This window comes from Drosophila navojoa, chromosome X (genome assembly GCF_054131105.1).
Source record: "Drosophila navojoa isolate 15081-1374.11 chromosome X, UAZ_NAV_1.0, whole genome shotgun sequence".
Taxonomy (NCBI): domain Eukaryota; kingdom Metazoa; phylum Arthropoda; class Insecta; order Diptera; family Drosophilidae; genus Drosophila; species Drosophila navojoa.
This window is the reverse complement of record NC_142895.1, coordinates 31,650,893-31,674,505: the sequence shown is the minus strand read 5'-3', so window position 1 is coordinate 31,674,505 and position 23,613 is coordinate 31,650,893. Positions and strand designations below refer to the sequence as shown.

The 23,613-nt window shown below is 39.6% G+C and overlaps 1 protein-coding gene and 1 long non-coding RNA gene across 5 annotated transcripts in view; both read right to left on the bottom strand.

The window, feature by feature from the left end:
• LOC149090843 (uncharacterized) overlaps positions 1 to 23,613 on the bottom strand; it is a 180,169-nt gene that overhangs the window by 34,753 nt on the left and 121,803 nt on the right. The window lies entirely within an intron of this gene.
• Positions 12,267 to 23,613, bottom strand: part of dpr8 (defective proboscis extension response 8) — a 157,770-nt gene continuing 146,423 nt past the window's right edge. The window contains exon 5 of one of the 4 annotated variants that reach the window (XM_089264676.1): positions 12,267 to 12,875. In XM_089264676.1, the coding sequence (XP_089120802.1) occupies positions 12,607 to 12,875 (269 nt within the window). In that variant the 3' untranslated portion in view covers positions 12,267 to 12,606. The remainder of the gene's footprint in view (positions 12,876 to 23,613) is intronic. The other 3 variants (XM_089264674.1, XM_089264677.1, XM_089264675.1) reach the window with 3 other exon arrangements.

The following is a 23,613-nucleotide window of genomic DNA, read 5'->3' as shown; positions in this document are numbered from 1 at the left end:
GTATCTCATAGTCGAGCAGTCTCGACTAGAACCATCTTACTTGTTTTTAAATGTAGTACCTGATTAAGCTCTGTGGGCAAAATGGGATGTGATCCCTTGCACCTGCTCTTATATGCATATACAGGAGCATGCAAGTAAGAAAAAAAAACTTATTAGCTGTATTGGCAAGTGCACTTTTCAATTTAGCTAGTCAGCTACTTAAATATAAGCGCGCCTCTTCAATCGAACCCAAAATCGATCAGACTAGTTGAGGCAGGTACATGCCAATGTTCATCTCCCATGTATACACACATACATATACACATATGCATATACACACATGCACATGTGAAGGCACATAGGCATACAAATGCTTCTACAAGTGATCTCCCATAATTGTAAGCATCACAGCCCATGCGTAAACACAATCAAATTTATATACATACATACGTATTTATGTATGTGAGCTCTTCACAAGATCGACCAAATGCAAATACTGCGCTTGCTACAGGCAGCAAGGGCTTCGCACACAGGTATACAAATGCTGATAGTACATTCAGCAAGGGAGAGTATGTGTGTGCTCATCGCGAAAACATTTTCTCTATGCGCACCAGCGCTATCATACCCTTTCCACAAATAATAACAAAACGGCAAATATTTTGTACGAGCTTGGCAAACGGTTTGAAGAGTTCGGTATATCTTCACACAGAAGGGAAGACATATGTACATACATATACATACATATTTGAGAGAGCAGAGAGACCGGAAAGAGAGAAAGAGAGCAAGGGAAACATAGGGAATTGAGGGATCTTTTGTTTAACATTTGAACATCTATCTATTTTGTGCTCTTTTTACTCTTTTCTTCTTATTATTTTTTATTTTTTATTTTTATACCCTGAGCCCATTGAAAATGGGAAATCGGGTTATAATGATTTTGGTAAAATGTATGTAACAGGCAGAAGGAGGCGTGGCAGACCCCACAAAGCATATATATTCTTGATCAGGGCGACGAGTTGAGTCGATTTGCCCTTGTCCGTCTGTCTGTCTGTCCGTCCGTCTGTCCGTATGTATGAACGCGTCGATCTCAGAAGATATATAAAATGTACGTATATATCGCGCGCATATCGAGTTTATCACTAAAAAACGATAATTCATTTCGATATTTTTTTATCGATAAAAAACCTTATCGAAGATTAGTTAAAATATTATATCTCCCACATCTTTAAAGCTAGAGTGTTCAAATTTTCAATATATACTAAGACGCATTTTATACAATTTCGGTTTTTGTTAAAACCCTATATCCACCCCCTCACCATCATCTTTGTAAAACTCAAGTACCAGAGACTTGTGCTTCGGTATACACATACATTTAAACATTATGACTACGTTCTGAAAGTTTCATTACGGTCGTACGTCTAGAAATTAAATTATTCAACAAATAAGTTCTCATAATATGGCCAACACTGCAGCGCAACGTGTTTGTGCGTGTATTTGTTTGTATGAGTGCGTGTGTGTGTGTGCTAATTATTATTGAAATATCAGTTACTTGTAGGGTTCAGGGGATCTCGTAGTCGAGCAGTCTCGACTACAGCTTTCTTGCTTGTTATACCCTGAACCCATTGAAAATGGGAAATCAGGGTATAATGGTTTTGTTAAATTTTATGTAACAGGCAGAAGGAGGCGTGGAAGACCCCACAAAGTATATATATTCTTGATCAGCGCGACGAGCTGAGTCGATTTGGCCCTGTCCGTCTGTCTGTCTGTCCGTCCGTCCGCCCGTCCGTCCGTCCGTCCGTCCGTCTGTCCGTATGTATGAACGCGTCGATCTCAGAAGATATAAGAGCTAGAGACTTCAACTTTTTTTTTAAATGTCCGTATATATATATATCCGCATATCCGCATATCGAGTTTATCACTAAAAAACGATAACTCATTCCGATATTTTTTATCGATAAAAACCCTTATCGAAAGTCAGCTAAAAAATTATATCTCCTACATCATTATAGCTAGAGTATCCAAATTTTAAATATATATTAACACGTATTTTATACAATTTCGGTTTTTGTTAAAATTTACCCCCCGCCCCTGCGTGTGTGTGTGCGTGTGTATGTGCGAATTATTATTGAAATATCAGTTGCTCGAAGGGTTCAGGGGATCTCGTAGTCGAGCAGTCTCGACTAGAGCTTTCTTACTTGTTTTTATTTTAAGAATTATTTATTTTTTATCGTGTTAGATATAGTAAATAATTCTACATTTAATATTTGTTTTTTTTTTTTTTTTCTAAGTTTCCTTACTTTCTTTTTATAGCTTCATTAGTTTCACTGACCATATTTGGCTGTGAGACGTGGGCATAGCTGGCCGGACTGGCAAATAAAATACCCCCATCGGGTCGGTGTTACTATATCCTGTACTTTGTTTAGGCTTTTTTAATTTAAATTGACTCTCGTTTTTGTCAATAGCTTTAAGAAATAAATAAATCTCGGTCGAGCGCATGCGGGTTAATAATTGTACTTTCGTATATTTTCGTAGCTCGAACTTAAAAGTAAGAAGCCGAGCATATACGAAGTAGACCGGGAGATTACTCTCGAAAATAAGTGTGCAAAGCGGTATGTTGTCTGGTTAGTGTTGTTATTTGAGATGGTACAAAAATAAAGTTTAATTAAAATATGTATTTTCTAAAGCAAGCGAATCACCAACAAAGTTCAAATATTTATGTAAATAAAACCACTTATTGCTGATCCACTACGCAGATGCTATAGAAATAATACGCATTATGCTATTTATGCCATATTTGCCTCTTTTAAAGCTATTAATATACTTTATAAAAAAAAAAAAAAATAAATAAATAAATAAATAAATAAATGTAGCTGAGTGGCGTAACTCATCAAGTGTTTGCAATGTATTGGCAAAATTCTTTTGTCCACCATAATGGTAATATGAACGAGGAAATATTATAAATTGTAAAAATATTAAGATAAGTATATACAATTATATTATATGTTCTGAAATAATACTGATGGTCTGAATAAGATCTGACAATAAATATTGAAAAATATTTATTGACACCAATTCAGTAGAAAACGGGATTAAGTATATCATATGCATTTTCAACGCTTTATTTAGAGAGACGTTGGTTGACTTAGTGTTCTTATTGCTGAAAGGGTTTGACTAACTCTTAGCATACTATATTCTCAATACCAGTACATGTTGAAGTGTTTCCAGAGCCTTTCATACAACTTAAATAAATCAAATAAACACAGAACGTAGTTATTCAAAGTTTATTAAAATGTATCTTGTGACACTGGTAATCGTCTTATGGTAAGTGTAACCGGATGTCCTTGTGTATCTTTTACAAGGTGCTTTTAAAATATTCCGTATATTTTTATTTATGTATATATTAATATAAATTACTATGATACAAAAAAGTAATAATATACATACGTACGGTCAATTCTTGCGGTGCTAATAATGTTTTTCAAACTATTATAACTTTTTTGGTCTTTACTTTTTCTTATAGTGGACCCTCGGTTAAGGAACGCCTCGGATATCGGGCAATTTGAGAAAATAAGTTTCGCTTAACGATCAACAAAAAATTTGAAAACCTTTATTGTATCCAAAATCTATATCTATCCTAAACTACGAAGAGATACCCCGAATACACTGTCCAATTCTTGTTTTGGTATTTTTTGGCACTATTTAGCTTGCGATTTAACTGCAAAATTTTTTAAGATATGAGAGTTTTGGTTAACGATATTTTCGCTTAACGAACAAGACGCTGGAAGGAATTAAATTTTTAAACCGAGTGTCCACTATACATGTATGTATATATATTATACCTATATTATTTCCATAATATTATGCACATAACGTTTTGGTTTTTCGTAATAGTAATTATTGAACAACATGTACGAGATTTTGAAGTTTTCAAAACGAGTAAGAGAACCAGCCAAAAATGGACGATTAAGTGGTACCCTCTACTCATGCTCAAATATACATTTTTATTTCGTTCGTATAATATATACTCCACTTATTATACTTCTTAAAATGCTATACACAATATTAACTTTTAAAAATAAAAGGTTATTTCTGCTTTTAAGCTTTTATTCCATATAGCGAAATGGATTTCTGAATTATTTTATTTAATTTAACTGCTCGACACGGAGGTACCCTGAATCCATACAAAACACATGCAGACATACATACATATGCATCCACACGCAAGTATGAGCACGCGCTCTGCTAACTGCGCAGTTAGCAGCGACTGCAGTGTGGGCAATACTTTAAGAATATATTTGTTCAATAATTTCTATTGTAGTGGGACTATCTTTATAAAACTTTCACAACGTGTTCATAATGTGCAATGTTGTGGATTCTAAAATCGGTATGTACCAAAATATGTGTAGCTATATAGAACCTTCTAGAGCTAGTGATGTTCAAACTACGCTTAAAAATAGAAATCGATTATTTTCGATAAAAAATAAATGGGATGAAATCGAAAAAAATATGACTAAGGCGTATGGTATGCACCAATATACCACTAACCAGAGAACACATAGACTAGACAACTAGTGGAAAGCTTTTTGCACGCTTTTTCTGGGAGTTTAGCACCCCAGACTGCTTTGAATTCGCTCGGCGAATTACTTTTAGGCTCGAGCAACGAAAATATACGAAAGCACAATCATTTCGCTTCACGCGCTCGACCGAGATGGTCAAATGTTGAACAAAAGATCCCTCTATGCTCAATTGTTCCCCTTGCTCTCTCTCTCTCTGTGCTCTTTGCTCTCTCAAATGTGTATATGTGTGTATGCATGTGAGCACAAGCAGCAGCTCTGAGCTGCCAGCTCATGAAAATTGAAATTTCTTCGCAGCAAGAACCCATGCCTTCCCTTCTGTGTGAAGAGTATACTGAACTTATCAAACCGTTTAACAAGCTCGTACAACATATGTATATGTGTTTTCGATATTACTTGTGGGAAGGGTATAAAAGCGTTGCTGCTCATCATGAAAATGCTTTCGCGACGAATGTGCACGCACACACTCTCCCTTGCTACATGTATTATGAACATTTGTGTGCCTGTGTGCATAGCTCTTGCTGTCTGCAGCGATTTCAGAGCCCCGAATTCGCATTTGGTAGATCTTGTGAACTTCTCACACATGCATACATGCATACATGCATATGTTTGATTGTGTGTACGCAGGGGCCACGATACTCACAAATGATGGGGTGGGTGATCATTGTAAAAGCATTTGACTGCCTTTGTGCCTTTATACATATGTGCGTGTGTGTATGTTTATGTATGTTTGCATTCGACATGAACATTGGCGTGTGCCTACCTCAACTTAGAATTGTGTGAAGGATTTTGGGCTTGAATTGAACAGGCGCGCTTATGTTTAAGTACCTGATTTTCTGTCAATGATCGTGGGTTTGCCTATCAGAACAATTTAGTACCTGATTAATCCCAGTGGGCAAAATGGGATGCGATTTTGGAACCCATGCACTTGTGCACACATACATATGCAGGTCAATTTGACCCTTTTAAAAAATATTAATCCACGTACAGGTCAAATTGAACCTTTTTAAAAGGGTGCCCACTGGGATTAATCAGGTACTAAATTGTTCTGATAGGCAAACCCACGATCATTGACAGAAAATCAGGTACTTAAACATAAGCGCGCCTGTTCAATTCAAGCCCAAAATCCTTCACACAATTCTAAGTTGAGGTAGGCACACGCCAATGTTCATGTCGAATGCAAACATACATAAACATACACACACGCACATATGTATAAAGGCACAAAGGCAGTCAAATGCTTTTACAATGATCACCCACCCCATCATTTGTGAGTATCGTGGCCCCTGCGTACACACAATCAAACATATGCATGTATGCATGTATGCATGTGTGAGAAGTTCACAAGATCTACCAAATGCGAATTCGGGGCTCTGAAATCGCTGCAGACAGCAAGAGCTATGCACACAGGCACACAAATGTTCATAATACATGTAGCAAGGGAGAGTGTGTGCGTGCACATTCGTCGCGAAAGCATTTTCATGATGAGCAGCAACGCTTTTATACCCTTCCCACAAGTAATATCGAAAACACATATACATATGTTGTACGAGCTTGTTAAACGGTTTGATAAGTTCAGTATACTCTTCACACAGAAGGGAAGGCATGGGTTCTTGCTGCGAAGAAATTTCAATTTTCATGAGCTGGCAGCTCAGAGCTGCTGCTTGTGCTCACATGCATACACACATATACACATTTGAGAGAGCAAAGAGCACAGAGAGAGAGAGAGCAAGGGGAACAATTGAGCATAGAGGGATCTTTTGTTCAACATTTGACCATCTCGGTCGAGCGCGTGAAGCGAAATGATTGTGCTTTCGTATATTTTCGTTGCTCGAGCCTAAAAGTAATTCGCCGAGCGAATTCAAAGCAGTCTGGGGTGCTAAACTCCCAGAAAAAGCGTGCAAAAAGCTTTCCACTAGTTGTCTAGTCTATGTGTTCTCTGGTTAGTGAATATACATATACGCAACATTTCAAGTCTCTACCTCTTATATCTTGTGAGATCTCGGCGTTCATACGGACAGACGGACTATATGGCTATATCGACTAAGCTCGTCTTATGCCGTCTGTCAAGCCTCCTTCTTTCTGTACAGCAACTAAACCATTATATCCTGATCCTGATGGTAGACCATCTTCATGACACTTTCAGATAATGATAATATAGATATGTATTAGATTATGATTATAACATGAATATGCATGCATTTTCCATGCATGGGAAATTCCCTAGTATTTTAAAAACGCCTTTTACACCCTCACGGGTGTGAATACAGGTAAATTTTTACATAAATCGAATTTCTATATACTATACATATATGAATCTAAACTTAAAATTTGCTGACTTTCAAGACGTAGTAGAAATGAAATTATTACTGATTTTGGATAATGTTTTTAGTCGATCGATTTTATATGCGCGTGGTATATACGGACGAAAGAAAAAAAAACAGCAAGTATCTATCTCTTATAGAGATCGACGCTTTATTGCATACGGACAGACAGAGAACCGGACATGGCTAGATCGACTCAGTTCGTCACCCTGATCAAGAATATATATACTTTGTGGAGTCTGCCAAGCCTTCTGCTGTCTGTTACATACATTTCAACAATACCATTATACCATGACTTCCTATTGAAAATGAGTTAAGCTCTAAAACGGTAGAAAATTCAGCTTTTCCCGATTTGCCACGCCCCTACTAGGCGTAGACACCTCATTTTTTGTGACCAGATCTTTGAAAAAGTTAACGGGAACCTAACTAAAAAATTTGGATGCTTACTCTCCAAATATGTGATAATTACAGGTTATTATTCTATATGCCATGCCATGGCGTAACAGTTATTTTTAAGTCATCTACTATCCAAATTTGAAGATTCTAGCTATAAAGCTGTAGAGCGGACATATATCCGCTATGGCTTTTTGGTCTTGGGTGGTCAGACGGGTTTCTAGCATCAATAGAATAGGGCGCGTGGACAATATAATATATATATTCTTGATCAGGGCGACGAGCTGAGTCGATTTGGCCCTGTCCGTCTGTCTGTCTGTCTGTGTGCTTGACCGCGTCGATTTCAGAAGATATAATAGGTAAAAACTTCATTTTTTCTTAAATGTCCTTATATATCGCGCGGATATCTTTATATATAATGCTGTTATTTTTTTATCGATAAAAAACTTAATCAAAAATTAGTTATAAAATTATATCTCCTACATCTTTGAAGTTAGAGTCTCAAAATTTTAAATATGTTCAGTTGCATGTTATACAATTTCGATGTTTGTTAAAATTTACCCCCACCACTGTATCCACCTCCTCACCTTAATATTTGTAAAAGGCGTATTTCAAGTACTAGAGACTTGTGCTTCGCTAAGATTGTACGCCTAGAAATGAAATTATTCGACCAATAAATTCTTATAATATTGCCCACACTGCAGCGGAGCCCAACCGCAGTTGCTGTTTACAGCGCAGTTAGCAGTTAGCGCGTTCTAATACGGGCGTGTGTATGTATTTGTATCTAAAAGAAGTGCAGAGTAATTTGAATATTAGATTTGAGAGTTCAGGTTATCTCCAAGTCGAGTACTCCAAGAGTACTCCTTTCTTAGTTTCCACCTTCAAGCGCAAATATAACATATAATTAAAACCACTAAGAAGGCTCCAGTCGAGTAGCCAACGTACATAGTGCATCCAGAAGCAAAATTTCAAAATTACCGCACTCTGCTATCTATGGTTTGTGAATAATTAGCTTTATGAAAGAATTTGTTGAAATGAATTCAAAGATTTTTTTGTTCTTTTCTGCATGTACCATCCGTTGAAGACTAATAAGTAATTTTGTTTTGTATAGTTGTGCATTTTTTTCAGAGTTTCTGAAATAGGAGCATGTTACGCCGCAGGCAGCTCACGCGACACCAAGAGCCTACGTATTGGTGGAATGCACAAATAGGTCACATTCGACGTAAATGCATCCAGGCGAGAAAAAGCTGTCAACGGGCTCGCGGTATGTCTACGTTTTTTGAGAAACAATTAACTTACCAGGCAGCTAGAAGACAGTTAATTCAAGCAAGTAAAAGAGAATGCTTCTTAGAGTTGTCAAGGCTGGCAAACTACCAGAGGAGCCATCGTCGTTTAGACCAATCTGTCTCTTAGACAGGTGTTTGAGAAACTGATTTGCTCTAGACTGGAAGCTTCTACTGCTAGCACCGGAGGCCTGTCACCTAACCAATTTGGTTTCCGGAAGGCCCGGTCAACAACAGATGCGCTAGAAAAAGTTGTTGGCCTGGCAACTTCCGCCATCCATCCTTGGATGTAAAAAATGCCTTCAACACAGCTAGTTGGGATATGATACTGGATACGCTATCACAATGTAATATCCCTAAATATCTAAAAGAGATAATAAAGAGCTACTTCGAAGGAAGAACACTGGTATATAGCACGTTTGAGGCTCCCCAAACTCATAGAGTGTCAGCTGGAGTCCCCCAAGGTTCAGTGCTGGGGCCTCTCTTATGGAATATCACGTACGACGGCATACAACGCTTGGAACTTTCAGCAGGTGCGCACACCATTGACTTTGCTGATGATGTAGCTGTCGTCGCCATGGGAGCTTAAAGATACTGAGGATATGTGCAGTGCAAGTATCAATCGCATACGAAGCTGGTTGACAGGAGCTGGGCTCGAGCTATCGGCACACAAAATCGAAGTCGTCTTAGTCAGCAGTCGCAAATGAGTGGAAACTGCCAATATAAAGATCGGCAGCGTCATCATTGCGTCAAAGAGGGCGATAAGATTTGTTGGCATCATGATAGACACAAGATTAGCATTCCGCGAGCACTTACAATATGTGCATTAAAAGGCCGCTGATTCTTGAACAGCTCTCTCAACAATTATGCTTAATACACGGGGACCAAAACAATATCATCCTCTATGCTGCGCCAATATGGGCAGATTGAGCGCAATCAGAGTCTGCTTCGCGTTCAGAACAGTCTCTAACGGCGCGGCGCTTATCATAGCCGGCATGTTGCCTCTGGAGGACTTAGTCGCCGAAGCCGTGGAACGGAATGCACACGAGCCTATACGAGGCAACGAGATCAGAGCGAACAGCATTGCACGATGGCAAAGAAGGTGAAACAGCTTCACTAAAGGGCGGTGGACAAATACTCCCGGAGCTGGAGCCATGGGTAAACCGTAAACACGGTCTTATTCAAATGTGGACGCTTATTTGAGCAGTGGCGCTGGCTGGAAAAAGCAGTGGCCCCCTTTAAGAGCGGTCAACATGGTCAACGTAATGCTGGAATCGAAGGCAGCTTGGAAACTTATAAGCACCTTCTCGGCCACAATTATGATGGAGCTTCGCAGATTCGAGCTACTCTTACACACACACACACACACACAGTATTTCGAATACGCCTTGTACATATATGAGGGTGACGGGGTGGAAATAAAGGTGAAGGGTAAAAATTAACAAAAATCAAAATTGTATAAAATACGTCTTCATATATGTTTAAAATTTGGGGACTCTAGCTTTAAAGATGTGGCAGATACAATCTTAAACCTGATTCTCGATAAGGGTTTTTTTTCTCGATAAGAAACTAACGGGATGAGTTATCTATTTTAAGTAGTAAACTCGACATGAGCGCATTATATTCAAATTTATGTACATTCCAAGCCACAAGTCCTGATAAATTCGATATGCGCGTAATATACACGGACCTAGGAAAAAAATTTCAAATCTCTAGCTCTTATATATTCTGAGAACGACGCGTTCATATATACGGACGTACGGACGTACAGACGGACAGACGGACAGTGCCAACTCGACTCAACTCATCGCCCTGATCAAGAATATGTATACTCTGTGGGATCTGCCACGCCTCCTTCTGCCTGTTACATACTTTTAACGAAACCATTATACTCAGATTTCCCATTTTCAATGGGAGGTACAAATCAATCAAGGGTACAAAAAGTATTAAGCTACTCTAAACACCTGGACATGTTAAGATAAAAGAAAACGATCTATCAGACTCAGCAGTTAAAATGGCTACACTTTCACCATTGTTCTTACACAACGTCAAAAACAAACAAGTAAGAAAGCTCTAGTCGAGACTGCTCGATTACGCGATCACCTGAACCCTTCGAGCCACTGATATTTTCAATAATAATTCGCACACACACACGCATACAAGCAAACACAAGCACACACACACGCTAATACAAGCAAACACACGCACACACACACCTATATAGGCGATTGCGCCTGGGTTGCGCTGCAGTGTTGGCAATATTTTGAGAATTTATTTTTTGAATAATTTAATTTCTAGACGTGCGATCTTAATGAAACTTACAGAACGTAAACATAATGTATAAATGTGTGTATATTCCGAAGTCCTTGGTATTTGCAATACGCCTTTTAGGAATATGAGGGTGGGGGTGAATTTTAACAAAAACCGAAATTGTATAAAATGCATCTTAATATATGTACATAAAATTTGGAGACTCTATCTCTAAAGATGTGGGAGTAATAATTTTATAAATGATCTTCGATAGGGGTTTTTATCGATAAAAAATATCGGAATGAGCTATCGTTTCTTAGTGATTAGCTCGATATGCGCGCGATATATACGGACATTTTATATATCTTCTGAGATCGACGCGTTCATACATACGGACAGACGGACGGACATACAGACGGACAGGGCCAGATCGACTCAGCTTGTCGTCTTGATCAAGAATATTTATACCTTGTGGGGTGTGCCAAGCCTTCTTCTGTCTGATACACATTTTTAACATAACCATTATATCCTGATTTCCATTTTCAATGGGTTCTGGGTACAAAAAGATATCAATAAATCGATTAACTGAACAACCAAAGAAAAAAATCTATATAATAATAAAACAAAAAAAACAATCTACAAAACGATCATCCCTGCAAGAGAGCCTACTCATTTTTCAGCTAAAACCGATATGAAAGACGTAATCAAATACACAAGATTCAAACTAGCACACAAAAATAACTTACGACAAAAAAAAAAAAAAACACCTGCTCTTATTCGCCCATTTTGCAATAACGATACCTTGACAGCAAAACACCTACAACTCCAATGCCTGAAGGCCTTTGTCACTCTGCCTTAAAACACATTTAGAATTAATTCTTTGTAAAAATAAATAAACAAATAATTAAATTATTGATCCGACGTTGAATAGTTCGAGCTGCAACCTGCTAATAGATGCTGTACTCCGATTCAATTCCACACTTTTGTTTAATCAATGCGATAATTTTGGTAATTTTTGCTGCGAGGGTCAGCTGATTTCTCCGCAAAATGGAATTGTAGCTTCTGACACGTCGAAATTTGTACAAAAGAAAGATAGAAGAAAACAATCGCAGGAACTCCCAAGTATGAAAGTTGAGCGAATAGAATAATATTTGGGTAAACCCCGACCTAGAGAAGATAAAAGGTATCTTAACCTTAAAGTGCTGTATTTTCTTTGTCGCTGGGTGTACGTATTTCTAAATACACGTACGTACATACATATATAACTTTTGGTATTTTTATACTTTAAATTTGACGCATAAACTATGTTTTTTTGCATTATTTTCTATTTTGTTAAAATATTTTAGAAAACCAGAAACAAGCTTTCCTTATAAGGATCTTAATCAGATTTAAACGTTAGCCTAATGTTTCAAAGAATGTTACATGTAATCTTTGCTAGCATAGCAAATAAGTATAACAATAACTTAAATTTATTTAAATCTTGGCAATTACTTTAAGTAATAATAGAGAGGACAAATTACACTAGTCGCAATATTTACAAAATTTTTGATTTATATTATGGTTTAGTCAATTAATTTAGTCTATTTAAAAATATACACCTTTAAATGTGATACTTTTGATAGCATCTACCACATTTGAGTACTTATTAATACATATTATTTTTGAAATGCTAGTAGAATACAGAGTCAATCAAATCTGAAGTTTTAATTCCATAATACCAACGTCAAACGTAAGACAAACTTAGAATCCGTATGAAAAAAATTAATAGGTGTGTCTGTATCTACATCCGTATACGGTCCTAGGTAGCTATGTAGCTGGTTGCATATGACTGTTGTCCAATTTATTTCGGAGTGATCGTTGACGCTGGAAACTTCGGCAGTTGGCTCGACGGTTTGAGCTTGGTATATTTGTTTTCCTCATTGCACTTTTATTGTTATATTTGATATCTTGAGGAATGGACAGCCTGTGTGTCTTCAATAAGTACAATAATCCGCATGATAGCAACACTAGTGCAATTAATTCCGGCGGTTGTAAGGGCGCAGAGTTTCCATGATGCATAGCCGCAGGATGCTCGCCTATAAATAATATTGAGCAAATGTATGTGTGTGACATAATGAGTATAAATATATAGATTACATATTAGTGCTAAAATCATTTAATTAAAGATTCTCTAAAAATACATTGTTAGGAACAATACACATAGACAGCTATAAGTATTTATGAATAAACGTATGCGTATACACGTGTGGCCACACAGCAAGCTCATACATACATATGTATGTATACGCATGGGTTGGCGTGATGGACATCACAGAAAATGTGGCCATGTTGCCGTTATTTTGATATGAGAGGCAGGCAAGTCCCACATTAAAGCCGAGTGGACCCCGTTACAGTACAAATCTTGCTTTCAAAGCGAGCCGATAACTGACCTTTGGATATTTAAAAGGAAGTAACAAGTAAGAAAGCTCTATTCGAGAGCGCCCGACCATGAGATCCTCTGAACCCTTCGATCAACTGATATTTCAATAATTATTCGCACACGCCCAAACACAGGCATACGCACGCACACACTCATTGGCTGCAGGGCTTACTTCGGAAATTTAATTGTTTAATAACTTGTCGATGGACTTGTTTCATAAAACTTTGATCATAACATGGATATGCATACATTTGCCAAAGCACTAGTCTCTAGTATATGAAGTACGCCTTTTAGAAAGGGAAAAGGGGTGTATATAGGGGTGGGTGGTAAATTTTAACATAAATCGATCTTAAAACAATTAAGAACGTTGCAGTCGGGCGTTACCGATTGCGGAATGTTCATTCACACCCTATAAGCAATTCAGTAGCTAAGTTTAGCTCTAACACTGTAGAAAATTCAGTTTTTCTCGATTTGCCACGCCCCTAAAGAGGCGTAACAATATTATTTAGGGAATCGATACAGGAAATCAAAAGTAACTTAACTTTCATAATTTGAAGCTTCAAGCTCTTATACTTTAGGAGACATAAACTTTTGCGGTTTGCCACGCCCCCTGTGAGCGGACATATATCCACCAAAGCCCGTGTATATATACAAAATTTGAGGCCTCTAGCATCAATAGTGCCAAAAATATAGCAGAATATGCAAAATCACCAATTCTTCACACCCGATTTGCCATGCCCCTGGTGGGTGTAGTCATATAACTATACCCTGAACCCATTGAAAATGGAAGATCAGGATATAATGGCATTTTAAAATGTAAACAGGTATATATTCTTGATCAGGGAGACGAGCTGAGTCGATTAAGCCTTGTCCGTTGGTCTGTCTGTCTGTCCGTCTATCCGTATGTTTGCGTCGATTTCAGAAGATATGAGAGCTTGAGACTTGATTTTTGTTTAAATGACTATATATACAGCACGTATGTCGAGTTTATCTTCAAAAATCAATATCTATTCTCGATTAAAAACATTTATCAAGTATTTAATAGAATATGTAGATCATATGCTGAAAGTTTCATCAAATTCGGTTAAGTCAATCGATGTTAAAAAATAAAAAAATTAGTTCTGCAGTTTTCCTAAACAGTTTTCCTGTAAAACAGTTTTCCTATGACTTCTTTTAGCACATTCTTAGAATCACATTAGCAGTAAGTTTCGTTAAGTTATGCTAGAAGACACTGCATCATTGAATCTATTTCAGTTTTGCGACCAAAATTTCAAAGAGAGAAATGGCGTCATGATTAGCGGGGTGGCGCTCGATTGAGAAGTACCGGGTTAAAATCCGGGGGCGTAGATAATTTTTTTTTTTTATTGTTTAACATTCTTATATATTTAATTTTATTATATTTTTAAATAAATCGAAATGAAAATTTTAACCATACTAAATGTGCGTTTTTATTAGTTTTCACTTTTGCCATCGGGATTTCGAAGAGTAAGGTGACGTCGAGATAAACGGCGAGACGGTCGATCGAGAAGTTTCGGGTCCGAATCCAGACCGCCGCAATTGATGTTTTTTTTATTAATTGTTTCAGAATATTAAAAGATTCAATTAAATGAGTTTTCTATTTTAATTATATTTTTAAATACATCGAAATTGAAATTTTAACCATACTAAATGTGCGCTCTTATTAGTTTGGGTAGCGAACGATGCTTGCGGGACGGCCGTAACGCATTGCTTCGCAAGCACTTTGCACTCCCTTACCCTGGGACAGCTCGTCTTTGCTCGATTCTGCGAAGCTCCATCATAATTGTGGTCGCGAAGGTGCTTATAAACTTCCAAGCTGCCTCCGATTCCAACATCACGTTGACCATACTGTTCGCTCTAATGGAGCGGCCCACTGCTTCTTTCAGACAGCGCCTCCTCTCTAGGAAGCGTCCACATTCGAATAAGACGTGGTTGGCGTCCTCCACCAGACCTCATCCACACCAAGAGCATTCGTCGGTTTCTTCATGGCCAAAGCGCGTCAAGTAGCTCCGAAAGCATCCATGTCCCGATAGAATCTGTGAAAGATAAAAATTAACTTCACCGTATCTGCGGGTTATCCATGGCTCAAGCTCAGGGATAAGAGCATGTGTCCACCGCCATTTAGTTGAGCTGTTCCACCTTCTTTGCCATCGTACAATGCTGTTCGCTCTAATATCATTGCGTCGTATAGGCTCGTATGCACTCCGTTCCACGGCCTCGGCGACTATGTCCTCCAGAGGCACTGTGCCGGTTGTGACGAGCGCCGCGTCGTCAGAGACTGCTCTGAATGCGCAGCAGACTCTGATCGCGCTCAGTCTGCAGATCGCGCAAATGCCCCGGCAGTAGCTCGGCGTTGCAATCGCGCTTGCCCATATTGGCGCAGCGTACAGGATGACGTACCTTATGACGCTCATTAGAAGGAGACGCCATTGCTGTTTTGGTCCCCGCGTGTTAAGCATAATTCTTGTGAGAGATCTACAAGAATCAGTTGCCTTTTTATGCACATATTCTACGTGCTCGCGGAATGCTAATCTTGTGTCTATCATGATGCCAACAAATCTTATCGCCCTCTTTGACGCAATGATGACGCTGCCGATCTTTATATTGATAGTTTCCACTCTTTTTGCGACTGCTGACTAATACGACTTCGATTTTGTGTGCCGCTAGCTCGAGCCCAGCTCCTGTCAGCCAGCTTCGTATGCGAAGGCCCCAGCACTGAACCTTGGGGGACTCCAGCTGACACTGTATGAGTTTGGCGACCCTCAAACGTGCTGTATACCAGTGTTCTTCCTCTGAAGTAGCTCTTTATTATCTCATTTAGATATTTAGGGATATTACATTGTGATAGTGCATCCAGTATCATATCCCAACTAGCTGTGTTGAAGGTATTCTTTACATCCAGGGTCGCGATCATGCAGTATTGCTTCGTTCCGTGCCTCCATCTGGTGCCTTGGATGTCGGAAGTTGCCAGGCCAACAACTTTTTCTAGCGCATCAGTTGTTGACCGGGCCTTCCGGAAACCACATTGATTAGGCGACAGGCCTCCGGCGCTAGCAATAGAAGCTTCCAGTCTAGAGCGAATCAGTTTCTCAAACACCTTTCCCATGTTGTCTATGTGGTCTATACGACGATGGCTGTTCCGGTGGTTTGCCAGCCTTGGTTAGCAATACCAGGTTCTGGGTTTTCCATTTTGCAGGGAACGTCTCCTGTTAAACATTCGTTGTATTATTCGGCAAACGTACTAGGGTGCAAGGAGAGGGCTAGCTTGAGCGCACGATTTGGGATCCCGTCCGGCCCTGGAGTTGTGTTAGCTCCAAGACCTCTGAGAGCTATTAATATATCCTCGTCTGTAACCATGAATGGATCTTAATCATTCTGGAAAGAGGGTTTCCACAATTGATTTAAGCTCCAGGTGATCCGTAGGCTGTACCTGTCTACCTGTGTATAGTCGTTTAGCTACTATCTTATATGCCCTGCCCCAAGCATTCTCGTTTACTTGTCCTAATGGCCTTCTTCAACTGTTTTCTAGGTGCCTGGTAAGTTAATCGTTTCGCAAAAAACGTAGACCTACCGCGAGCGAGTGTCACCTATTTGTACATTCCACCAATACATAGGCTCCTAATGTCGCGTGAACTGCTTGCGGCGTAACCTGTTCCTATTGCAGGCAGTCTGAATTTTGGCTACCATTTGGCATGCTCTGGCCTCAGCATTACCAATTGTGCCCAGAGACTGAATAGCCTATAAAAAGGCCGCGGGATTAAAATACGATTCTCTCCACATGGTTGACGCCCTGGCAGGTGGCTCACCTATTGTGAACATAAGTGCCGTATGTTCGCTGCCCCTATAGCTATTGCAATGGCTCCATGTTACTTCCCGAAAGAGGGAGGAAGTGACAAAAGTAATGTCAATAACGTGGCCAGTGTTGAGCAGTGCAATATCTAGTGTTGCGAAGATCTCCAGTAGGATACGGCCTCTGGCATTTGTTGCGTGGCTGCCCCATTCTAACGCCCATGAGCTAAAATTTCCTGCTAAATTGGCCTTTCGACCCCTAGCATCCTCGCCAAGCTCGTCAAGCACCGTTGTGAATTCACTGAGCTGCATGCTCTTCAGGTCACAGTCGCTGATGCAGTTGGCTGCAATATGACCGTTAGCGAGGCACTTGAAACAGCGTTTAGGCTGATCCACTGTTCGGATACGGCATATTACCCATCCAATTTTGATTTTGGACAGCTCGAGCAGAGTTTTAGCTTTTCTAATTGGAAGAGCACCTGTAGCTCTTTGCTGTCAACCAAACGCCGGTCGAAGCGATTTTATAGCCTCAATGGGGAGTGAGCTATCCTTCAACTCCACCCTAATTGCCTCCAAGATCTCCTCTTTGCTCGCTAGCTCATCTGAATCGCGTATCTCAATTTGAGCCGATTCGGTGAGTGTTTTAACTACCGCTCGGTCGCCCAAGGCCTTGCCTTCAGCTTCATGCAGGGCCTGAGCGCTATACTCCGGCTTCCTACTCCATTGCAACAAAAGGTGCCCCTTAGCTGTCTTCCTAATGCCTTGAACGTCGACGCTCAGATGCTTTACATTTGGGTCGCTCTTGGGTGCACGTAGCATGTCCGGATAGCTACAACCACCTACGCCTGAAATCGCAATTGCGTCAGTTCTGGGCTTGCGTTCTTTGACAACTGTCCAGCTGCTCGAGTTTGTCTGTTACCATTTTGTTGCTGCGGTGATCTCTTGCACCACTGGATTCTATTTCTCTTATTATTTTAAATGCATCGAAATCAAAATTATAACCATAATTAATATGCGTTATTATTAGTTTGGCTATTCTAGCACATGATTAGAATCGCATCAGCAATTTGGGTTAGAATTGGTAGTTGGCGCTGTAGCAGTGAATCTGTTTCAGTATTGTCATCAAATTTTCACAAGAGAGGTGGCATTGTGACTATCGTCGCGGAGCTCACTCAGAAAGAAACGACTTCTATTCCTCTTTTATTTTTAAATACAAAATAGTTACGATTTTAACCATATTAAATGTACTTTATTATCACTTTGGTTCAGCGTAGTGTCTAGTCGAGCACTATCGACTAGAGTTTTCTTACTTGTTCCCTATGCTCTTTCCCTCTATGTCCGCACAAGTGATTGCGCAGACGAATTGTTCGCGACAAGCATGCACACACACACCGCAGTCCCGTGCTACATGTATGATCATTTGTGTGTCTGTATGTGAACATAGGCTTGCTCAGCTTCTACATACATATGTTTCGGCTAAATGAATGACATGATGGGCCCATGCTAGTTGCATTGGGAAAATTATATGTTAACAAGTAAGAAAGCTCTAGTCGAGACTGCTCGACTACTAGATCCCTTGAACCCTACAAGTGACTGATATTTCAATAATAATTAGTACACACACACGCGAACACACACGCACACACACGCATACAAACAAACACGCGCATACAAACAAAGCCAAGCTCACATGCATGCAAACAAGCAAACAATCATAATGTTGAAATGTATGTGTATACCGAAGCACAAGTCTCTAGTATTTGGGTGGATATAGAGGCGGGGGGTAAATTTTAGCAAAAACCGAAACTGTATAAAATGCGTCTTAATATATATTTAAAATTTGGACACTCTAGCTATAATGATGTGGGAGATATTATTTTTTAACTAATTTTCGATAGAAGTTTTTATCGAGAACAAAATAACAGGATGAGTTATCGATTTTTAGTGATAAGCTCGATATGCGCGCGCTATGTAATCACTAACCAGAAAGCACATAGACCGGACACGTAGTGTAAAGTGTTTTGCACACTTATTTTCGAGGGTAATCTCCCAGTCAACTTTGTATTTGCTCGGCTCATCACTTTTAGGGGTCGGACTACAAAAATATGCGAGAGCACAATCATTTCGCTTTATGCGCTCGACCGTGATGGTCGATGGTTGAACAAAAGATCCCTCTATGCTCAATGTTTCTCTTGCTCTCTCTCTCTCTCTCTCTCGATGCTCTTTGCTCTCTCAAATGTGTATATGTGTGTATGCATGTGAGCACAAGCAGCAGCTCTGAGCAATACTTGTTTTTACTTTTCTTCAATAAGAATTGAATTTCGTTCAGATCACTACTAGAGTAAATCGATTAAACGAATACAGGATAGCAACAGCTCGGACGATAGCAGCGGTGACGAACTTATTTCTTCCTTTTTGCAACACAGAAGGACAAAAATGACTGATGACCGAATAGCGCAACTCGGGGTACAAATGCAAAATGCACTCGAGCAGCAAGCGCTTACTTTTGAAAATAAAATAAAAGCCCTTCAACAGATCTGTAGGACTGGCCGCTCAGGTCGATGTTTACGAAGAGATGCAAATTATCGCGGGTAATAAATGCGACGAGCCGCTAGATATCGTTAAGTCAATTCCAGAGTTTGACGGCAAACAAGAAAATTATGTTTCTTGGAGACAAGCAGCCTGCGCAGCCTATAAGGTTTTAGAACCTTACGATGGCAGCTCAAGGCACTATCAAGCAGTTGCAATAATTCGCAACAAAGTCAGAGGACCAGCAGACGCTATGCTTGCCTCGTTCAATACTGTACTAAACCTCAAGGCTATTATTGCCAGGTTAGACTTCACATTCTCTGACAAGACGCCTGTGCATGTGATTCAGCAACAGTTAAGCACGCTTAGGCAAGGCGATCTATCGTTGCCCAAATACTACGATGACATCGAAAAAAAAGTTAACACTATTAACAAACAAAACGATTATGACACATGACCCTGCTGCAGCGGCTATCCTGAATTGCAAATTCGGGAATGACGCCCTACACACCTTCATTTCGGGACTCAGAAAATCACTGAGGTGGGCGGTTTTTCCAGCACAACCCAAAGACCTTCCTTCGGCTCTAGCTTTAGCTCAAGAAGCTGAATCGAGTAATGAGAGAGGCATTTTTGCAGCTAACTTTGCAAAATTCTCGGAAGAAAAGCCTCGAAAGCCAAAGGACCCAGAACTGGCGTTAAGGTGGTCAGCAAGAGAATGGTGGTTCATATAAAAAAAAACCCTCATTTTCAGATAAACACAAATTCAAATCAACAGAAGCCAGGCAGTTCTAAGCAGCGCTTCAACTCTCAAAGAGCACAGAACCGTGGACCTGAACTAAAGGAAGTTAATTCTTCCTCGCGTTTTAGGCAACCCACTCAAAACGTTAATCATTTGCCCCAACAAGACAATACTGACGACTATAGGTCCTATTCATAACATGAGGCAGTGAAGGAGCAGGAAGCTGCAATTTTTTAGGGGAACTTCCTGCTCCCGTACATAGCGCGTACGATAGCAGGGCGCACAATTAGGCTCTTAATCGACACAGGAGCGTCCAAAAATTATATTAAACCCTCTTCCTGAACTGGCACATTGGGTGCCAGTCAACAACCCATTCCAGGTTAGGTCAATCCATGGACACACAAAAATCCAGCACAAGTGTCTCATTCACCTTTTTAAAGTCACATCATTTTTCTTCATGCTCGAATCACTAAAAGATTTCGATGGCATCATTGGCCTTCATCTGTTAAAGCAGGTCAACGTCCAAATCGACCTAACAAATAATAAAATAATATATGATCAAGGTATGGAAGAAATCAAATTCACTAACTGCCAACAAGTGAATCATTTTGAAATCCACGATGCAGACGTCCCTGCCGCGATCGGACCTACCTTCAATCGAATGATTGACAGGATGATTAAAACCTTCGCAGACGTTAATGAATCCTTACCATACAATATTAAATATGCTACGTCTATGTAGATGACATAATAATTTTCTCACCCAATAAGAAAGACCATATCAAACACATTGAATGGGTCTTGAAACACCTCGGGGATGCTGGCATGAGCGTTTCTCAAGAGAAATCCAAGTTCTTCAAAAAGAGCGTGGAACTTACAGTGTGCAGAGGCGGGATCCAAACATCGGCCGACAAAGTAAAAGTACTAAAAGACTTTCAACCGCCAAAAAGATTATTCAATTTTCGATCATTTTTACGATTAGCAAGCTATTACAGATACTTTATAGCAGGATTCGCCAACATTGCAAGACCCCTAACAGAAGTCTTGAAAGGCGAAAATGGCAAGATAAGCGCTAACCAGTCGAGGAGGGTAAAAATTGAATTAAATCAAACACAGTTAGACGCCTTTAGCTTATCCCGACCGAAACCAGGAAGAAAGCACTGTCCCACAACAAAAGACATATATTTTCTTTAGAACAAAGACCCGACATGTCATACGGTTTTCCGATCGCAACACACTTACACAGACTCTACGAGAGGTTGTAAGCCCCGAAGTGAATAATGCAATTCATTGTGAACTTCCTATCCTAGCCTTCATACACATAATCTAGTGAAGGAATTCCCCTCAACAACTTTTCGACACTGTAAAAGCCTCGTGATAGACATATCAGGCATTACAGAACAAAGGGAAATAACTATAGCGGAGCACAATCGCGCTCATCGCGCAGCTCAGAACAATGCCCAGCAAATACTTAGGGACTACTTTTTCCCAAAAATGGGCCGTTTAACAACCGAAATTGCAGAAAATTGTCGAATATGCGCTATGAACAAACATGACCGACATCCGATCAGGCAGGAATTAGGGAAAACTCCCAAAACTCCCTTCCAAAAGGAGTCTGATCCGTCGATGGGCCAGTGTATAATATATGTTTGAAATATCTCTCTAAAGTAGGCACGAACGAAGTGCTGGCACCGGTGTTCAATTTTGTACTATTTTTATTGAATTTTAACAGCAACGCAAGCGCAGCTTACACAGCAGAGAGCTCACCTCAGCGCGATCAGCGGGAGAGCGATTGTGTGACACTCCCGTGCTAGCCCATTGAAAATGGGAAATCAGGGTATAATGGTTTTGTTGAAATGTATGTAACAGGCAGAAGGAGGCGTGGCAGACCCCACAAAGTGTATATATTCTTGATCAGCACGACGAGCTGAGTCGATTTGGCCCTGTCCGTCTGTCTGTCCGTCCGTCCGTCCGTCCGTCCGTCTGTCCGTATGTATGAACGCGTCGATTTCAGAAGATATAAGAGCTAGAGACTTCAACTTTTTTTAAAATGTCCGTATATATCGCACGCATATCGAGTTTATCACTAAGAAACGATAACTCATTCCGATATTTTTTATCGATAAAAAACCTTATCGAAAGTCAGTTAAAGAATTATATCTCCTACAACATTATAGCTAGAGTGTCCAAATTTAAAATGTATATTAAGACGTATTTTATACAATTTCGGTTTTTGTTAAAATTTACCCCCCACCCCTAAATCCACCCCCTCACCATCATCTCTGTAGAAGTCGTATATCAAATACTAGAGAGTTGTGCTTCGGTATACACATACATTTAAACATTATGATTACGTTCTGAATGTTTCATTACGATCGAACGTCTAGAAATTAAATTATTCAGCAAATAATTTCTCTTAATATCGCCAACACTGCAGCGCAACCCAAGCGCAATCGCCTGTATATGCGTGTGTGTGTGTGTGTGCGTGTGTTTGTTTGTATGCGTGTGTGTGTGTGTGCGTGTGTGTGCGCGTGTATATCTGCGAATTATTATAGAAATATCAGTTGCTCGAAGGGTTCAGGGGATCTCGTAGTCGAGCAGTCTCGACTAAAGCTTTCTTACTTGTTATACCCTGAACCCATTGAAAATGGGAAATCAGGGTATAATGGTTTTGTTAAAAGTATGTTACAGGCAGAAGGAGGCGTAGGAGACACCACAAAGTATATATATTCTTGATCAGGGCGACGAGTTGAGTCGATTTAGCCCTGTCCGTCTGTCTGTCCGTCCGTCCGTCCGTATGTATGAACGCGTCGATCTCAGGAGATATAAGAGCTAAAGACTTGAAATTTTTTTCCTAGGTCCGTGTGTATCACGTGCATATCGAGTTTATCACTAAAAAACGATAACTCATTCCGATACTTTTTTATCGATAAAAAACCTAATCGAAGATCACTTAAAAAATTATATCTCCTACATCTTTCAAGCTAGAGTCTCCAAATTTAAAATGTATATAAAGATGTATTTTATACAATTTCAAGTATATCACTAAAATTTCAAGTTTATCACTAAAAATCGATAACTACTACCGATATTTTACTATCGATTAAAAACCTTATCGAAAGCTAGTTATTTAATTATATCTACTACACGTTTAGAGCTAGAGCATCCAAATTTTATATGTAGAAGAAATTTACCCCCCACCCCTAAGTCCACCCCCTCACCCTCACCTTTGTAAAGAGCGTATTTCAAGTAGTAGAGACTTGTGCTTTGGAATGTACATACATTTGAACATTATGATCAAGCTCTGAAAGTTTTATTA